The sequence below is a fragment of the Pseudorasbora parva genome, chromosome 3 (genome assembly GCF_024679245.1).
Source record: "Pseudorasbora parva isolate DD20220531a chromosome 3, ASM2467924v1, whole genome shotgun sequence".
Taxonomy (NCBI): domain Eukaryota; kingdom Metazoa; phylum Chordata; class Actinopteri; order Cypriniformes; family Gobionidae; genus Pseudorasbora; species Pseudorasbora parva.
The window spans coordinates 28808232-28815164 of record NC_090174.1 but is presented as its reverse complement, the minus strand read 5'-3'; the positions used below and the strand labels follow the sequence as shown (position 1 = coordinate 28815164).

Here is a 6933-nt window from a genome sequence, read left to right as displayed (position 1 = left end):
TTGGCTTCACAGATTTTTAATGTTGTCAAACATACAAAGACAAAACAATTCTATAAAGTTAGTGTATACGGCCCAAAAGACAGGAAATTAATTTAATTCTAAAGGTCTAATCTTTACAAAACCTTTACATTCTGAAGACACCAAAGCGAGTTTTCTGTGTAGGGGCGTTGAAAGCAGCACTCAGACTCAAGCCCAGGACAAGGCGAGTGTCAGCAGGGTCAATGATTCCATCATCCCACAGTCTAGATGGTTAGAGGGAGTGCAACGAAAGTAAAAATTAGACAGGAAAAAAATAAAACACATGACCTTGTTGTCTGGCAATGATAACAAAAGTTTGGGAGCAGTAAGATTTTTTTCTTTGAAATAAATAAATACTTTTTATTCAAGCAAGAATGAATCAAATTGATCAAAAGTGACTGTAAAAGATGTCCAAAGTTATCAAAAGATTTACATTTCAAATAATGCTTTATTGTGTAATTTTAAATTTAGTAATTTTACATTCATAAAAGAATCCTGATCCTTAAAAAAATAGTTTCCACAAACATATTAATCAATAATATTGAAAACAATGTTTCATGAGCAGAAATCAGCACATTAGAAGGATTTTTTAATGATCATGTGATACTGAAGACTTGATTATTCAGCTTTGGCATCACAGGAATAAATTACATTTTATAATAGATATAAAATATTGGTGAGCATAAGAGACTTCTTTCAAAAACTTTTAAACGATAGTGTAATTGCACAATTCAAATGTACAATCTAGTATCTACATGTCTATCTAGTTACCTGGCACTGGAATAATAAGGGTTTCCCTCTTCCTCAAAGCGTTTGATAATTGGCTCTTTCATTGCAGCTTCCTGCTCTAGAGTAAACTGGAAAATAAACAAAGATAAGTTACTTGAGAAACATAATAATATTTAGACTTTTTTGTAACTCAGAAAGAAAAAAAACTGTTAAGAGTAAACTGGAAAATAAACAAAGATAAGTTACTTGAGAAACATATTATATAGACTTTTTTGTAACTCAGAAAGAAAAAAAACTGTAAGAGAGAAAAAGAGGCCAAGAAGTAGTGCGATTGATGATAGATGAAATTAAGTAAATTTGCTGTTTGTTTCTTACCTCTTTTCCTTCCCTGGCTTTTTGATCCTTAGTTATGGTTGCCAGCACAGTGGCTGCCTGCTCTCCTCCCATTACAGAGATGCGTGAATTAGGCCACATGTACAGGAACCTGGGACTGCAAGGTGCACATAAGGTCACTTTAACAAATGAGGTAGTTCACTGTGTGCTGTTCAACTACATTCTGATGCCAACTGGATGCCTTGAGCAGGTTTTTAGTGCTGAACCTTTGACTAGGGAAGTGTAGGAAATAATGTTCGCCTTTAATAACGCTGACCTATATGCTCTGCCGCACATGCCATAGTTTCCCGCACCATACGATCCTCCGATGATGACGGTAATCTTAGGCACCTTGGCACAGGCCACAGCGGTCACCATTTTAGCCCCATCTTTAGCAATACCTCCGGCTTCATACTCTCTGCCAACCATGAAGCCTGATAAAAGAGGGATGGTGTACATCATGAGGTGATGGCAGTAGCAATTTCACTAGGACTCGTTCAGAATCAGAGCACACTAAAGGGTTAGTTCACCCCAAAAATTTATTTCTGTCATGAATTACTCACCCTTGTCTGACACAAACAAGAAATTGTTGAATAAAGTCATTATTTTTGTTTGTTTTTATGCACACAAAAAAATACTCGTTGCTTCATAAAATTAAGGTTGAACCACTGCAGTAACATTTTGCAGACTATTTTAATTATGTTTTTACTACCTTTCTGGGCCTTGAACGTGGTAATTAAATTGCTGTCTATGGAGGGATCAGAGAGCTCTCAAACTCCATCAAAGATGAATGACGGTCTTATGGGTTTGGAAAGACATGAGGGTGAGGAATTAATGACAAAATATGAATTTTTGGGTGAACTATCCCTTTAAATGTATACATTTAGAGGAGGTATACATACTGACCTGTAATATTTTGAAGAAAGAGGAGTGGAATGTTTCTCTGACAGCAAAGCTCAATAAAATGAGTTGCCTATTAAATAAAATGTAAAAAAAATAATAATAATCTGAAAACATGTTTCCAGAAATTTCTAGCATTCATTTCAAAATATATATTGTCTACCCCCTTTGACTGTATGGAAAAAAGCAACCTGGAAGATGCTAACTAATTTGGCTTCCACAAATAAAGAAATAAAGTAGATTATATATTTTCATTTTTATGTGAATTATTTAACTGAAGTTCAATGGACAACGTCAACTGTCTATATATTTTTGCTACGCTCTCACTACATGATATTCTTTCAGTATTCTAATATTCTCCTATAGCAATCTATGGTAGTAATTTTTTCTGTCATATTTCTAATAACTGTCCATCACAAATACTTATAGTATATTTAACTATTGTAAACATTTTAGGATAATATATTAAAGTATGAGTTTATTAATAATGAGTTCCAAAAAAAAAAAAAAAAACATTAGTATAAAGTTGGATCATTATTGCTTTGTCCTGTTTGTGACACTTTCTCAAGATTCAATTTTGATCTAGATTTTCTCTCAATTTCCACACAGCACACTGTACCTGAAGTTGTGTTGGACACTGAGGCTAAATGCAGAAGTGATTGTACAGAAGTGCACAGAGTCTATAGTGCAAAGGATATTAATATAAAGAACTTTACATATGGAAAATCTGAACAATTATCAGGAGATGCTCACCTTCTTTGCAGATTCTGAGAATAGCACACCATTATTGCCAATAATTCCTACAGGGTAGCCAAATATCCGTGCAAAACCTAGAAAGAAAATGAAGAAATCCAGTACAAAGCAAGTAAGAAATCCATGCTGAAAATCAAAAACAAAAAGATGGTTATTGAAAAAACATCCACCTGTGACAAGTGTGTCTCCATAGAAGGCCTTGAATTCATCAAATTTACTGCCATCAACAATACGAGCGATAACCTGAAATTCATAATTGCCTTTAAATTAGGTCTATTGAGACAACATTTTAATAGGCTTGTATTCCAAGGATCAAGATGTGACCAATACCTCTCGAATATCAAAGTTGCGTTTGAGGTTGTCCCCCACAATGCCATATAGCTCATCGGCAGGAAACAAAGGAGCCTCAGGAGGTTCCACAGTAACCTTATTAACAGTGGGCAAGGAAAACAAAATCAGCATCAAGTCATGACAAATCACACAGATTGAACATCTCTCAGGAGTGCAGTTGTGTCCTCACATCAAGATTCTTCTTGTAGTTCAAGCTTCGTACGGCTTTCCGTGCAAGATGAAGGGCGTGATTATCATCCAGGGCGTAATGATCGGTTACCCCCGACTTTCTGAAGATATACAAATGTTTTAAAAAACATACTAGACCAATCAAGCTCAAAACAAGTGTTTATGTGAACATACAAGTATTCCTCTAACCTGCAGTGAAGGTCTGCTCCTCCTAGGTCTTCAGCAGACACCTCTTCACCTGTAGCAGCTTTTACCTGTTAAATACAGAGATGGACATTTACCATTGCTACATTATTGCAGCTAGTCATATTGCACTCCTTAAGTCATTTACACATACCAGTGGTGGTCCACCCAGAAAAATGGTCCCTTGTTTGCTCACTATGATGCTCTCATCAGCCATCGCAGGCACATAGGCGCCCCCTGCAGTACAGGAGCCCATCACAACAGCAATCTGAAACATAACAGGTAAAACTGATGTGCCATGATGCATCGGCTCCCATTGAGATAGACGGCACATGGCCGTTTGTTGCTTTCATAGATGTCAATTACCAAACAACATTTTACATTAGCTTGTGGTTACATATACACAAATGGCTTATATGTATCAATGGTTCTTAACCTTTTTGTTGCAAAAGAGCATCCCAATGTCCAACACAATTAAGTAAAGGAAAATATTTCTTCAGATATTTTTTCCTGCAATTATGAACACTAAACCAAATTTTCTGAGATTGTAACAGATTTATGCATGTTAAACATCAAGTCAATTCTACCATCCCTTTTGATTGTTGGAGAAAACAAGATTATTTTAAACCTTTTTGTGCTATTTCAACTTCCGGGTATAAATTAGCCTTTGTGTACATTGATGACTCATCTGTGTTTCATAATTATTCATGAGACTGCAAATCGTTATCCTTATATGAGAAGACGCCTTTCTTAATTATTCATGGCATGTTGATTTCCTATGACTGGCACTTTAAACAGTGAGATTGCATACAGTAAGTGAGAGATGCATTAAAAAGGAGTGTTTGTTTTGCTTTGTAAGAGTTTCTGCATTGCATAGTTCTCTAAGTTCAGCCCTTTAACCGCTCAAGCGGCCTACAAAAAAAAAACAGCCAAATAAGCTTCAAAAGTTATCAAAGATGCAACAGCGCATACAACAGTTCATATATATATTTTTATGCAAAGAACAAATGTGCATTTATTTGTGCATTAAATTATAGCTGTCACAGTATATGAATGTATTTGTGTCATTCATGGCGAGTTCACAAAACTATATTGTGTTGAGTTCAATGTTGATTTTGCAGAATTTGTGAGAAACTTTAAAGATTTTAATGACCAAGAAATATAAATGTTGTCAGTCTCTCCTATTCCCTCTCCACTCCGCAGCTCACCACGCTCTCTTTTGTAGCATTTTTCAACTATGGTGAGTACTGACTACTGCTGAAACAGGGGGTTATTAAGGTTGAGTACCACAGGCTAATATGTAAATAGAAAAAAAGAAAAAACACCTGTGCAATTCCCTCCGAGGAAAGGCGGGCCTGGTTGAAAAAGATGCGTCCAAAGTGATCTCTGTCTGGGAACACATCTGCCTGTCTGGGTAAATTGGCTCCTCCAGAATCCACTACAGAAAAACAGATCAGAGTACGTCTCAATGTGTAATATAAAAAAATGAAAGCATTCAGAGAATTTGTTTTTGTTTTATACAGAATATGAAACCTCAGAGATCTCACCCAGGTATATGCATGGCAGATGGTTTTGTTGTGCAATCTCTTGGGCACGCAGATGCTTCTTAACAGTAACCGGATAATAGGTTCCACCTTTGACAGTAGCATCATTCGCAACTATAATACACTCCACCCTGTGAGGTACACAGGCAGGTTGTTACAAACCATTAACTTTTGCACAGTATTATCGATGCATGCATACTAGACCCTTTCCCCCTATTTTTACAGGCTAAATAAAAGAGAAAAATTGCTCAGAAGAATTTTTTGGGTGTCAAATTAGAAAAAGTGAAACTTAATCGCTTCTCATCCAGACAGATGAAGAAACCGGTGTCATGTTTAAAGGTAAATTCTGATGATTGGCATCACATATTTTACCAGTATTTTGGTACTGATGTGTGAATGGTATATACTGGTAAAAAGACAGAATAAATTTGCTTGTGTGAAAAGCACATTTTTGTATTGACCAGAAAAGTCAATCTGGTGGTAATTGCCTGGGTTTAATACTTGTGATTGTATCTTCCTCACCCCGAGACTCGACCAATACCAGTGATTATGCCTCCAGCAGGAACTTCCTCCTTGCCATATAACTGATAACCAGCAAACTGGGAAAACTCGAGAAAGGGGGATCTGCATTCAGACAAACAAAAAAACATGTTTAGTATGAAATCGGTCTGAATGACATTTAATTTTTTTTTTATAACAGTGAGTTTTGTTTTTACCCAGGATCCAACAGTCTGTCGATGCGTTCCCGAGGCAGGAGCTTTCCTCTGGATGTATGTAGGTTTCTTGCTTTTTCTCCACCTCCTTTGAAAGTGGCAATGTTGTGTAAACATTAGTGTAAGGAAATGTACTAAAGCTGCCACAAGTGACCCCTATGCAATGGCTTCATTGGCTGTTTAGTGGTATCAAAGTAAATACTTAAAACTTGCTCACCAAGTTTGATCCTCTCTGCTCTGTCCTTCAGCTCATTCACCAGTGCTTGCATTCGCTCATAATTTTCCTACAATGTTTAAGATTTATGGTTGGTAAATTATCATATTCAACATTTATTATAATCAGACCGTGACTGTTGTTAGTGTCACCAGACTCATCTTTAGAGTTCACGGTGACGACAAAACAATTTTAGTACTGTTTATCACACAGGAATCAAAAGCAGTAACGTTAACATAAAACACACATACATATAACCAACCATTCTCTCTTATGTTTTATATATTCAGTAAAACCGCATAATGGTCGTGTCATATCTAATTGATTTCAAGGTGAAACTGTTATAAAAAGTAAAGTCTAGTAAACAAATATGTTGCCCAGTCTAAAAAATTGACCGGTTGGTGCAGGGTACAAATAATAGCTTCCTCGTCTATTGGATATACGAACTATTTAATTGTCCCTTTGAGTAAGTGCACAAGGACAGGGCATGCACGACTGTCGCAGCATAGGAACCCCACTGCCGGTTGGCTGCAGTAACTTGAGTCCGAGGCTTCATGCGTGGCCTACCTGAAAGACCGAAGACTGAGAGTCAGGCTGCGAGCCCACTGTTGCAACTTTATCCGCATGATATAGCCTGGTAACGGCAACGTTTACACTTCTGCTCCGAATGAGTCGAATCACCGGTCTAGCATAGTGCAGAATCATGATTCATCCTCTAACTGACAGGTCTAAGGACGAACTCAGCATGCAACGTCCTCTGAAATCAGGTCGGACAGTAAACAGTTAACGCTGAAGTTTTGCTCCTCTTTGCTCAGCCAATGAAATCTGGTTGAATAGGAACATCCCCTTTTCCATTGACTTGGAGTAAACATAAGTTTCATGTAGCATACATAATAAACAGCATTTCATGTAGCATATCCTGTTTCCTCTATAGCTCTCTCCACCCAGTGCGTTCCTGCCAAATGTATACACTGTTCTATGAAGAAAG

General features: G+C 37.0%; 1 protein-coding gene across 1 annotated transcript; it reads right to left on the bottom strand.

Annotated features, from left to right (window-relative positions):
• mccc2 (methylcrotonyl-CoA carboxylase subunit 2) lies at window positions 1-6842 on the bottom strand. Its single transcript, XM_067438292.1, has 17 exons — window positions 6513-6842; window positions 5949-6015; window positions 5735-5819; window positions 5541-5642; window positions 5022-5149; window positions 4800-4912; window positions 3629-3742; window positions 3481-3545; window positions 3293-3392; window positions 3103-3198; window positions 2943-3015; window positions 2773-2849; window positions 2026-2092; window positions 1397-1553; window positions 1123-1237; window positions 790-875; window positions 1-242 (listed from the first exon to the last, which is right to left on the bottom strand). Exons 1-17 carry the CDS (start codon window positions 6648-6650, stop codon window positions 125-127), a joined length of 1701 nt encoding a protein of 566 aa, XP_067294393.1. The 5' UTR covers window positions 6651-6842; the 3' UTR covers window positions 1-124.
• Window positions 6843-6933: the final 91 nt, after the last annotated feature.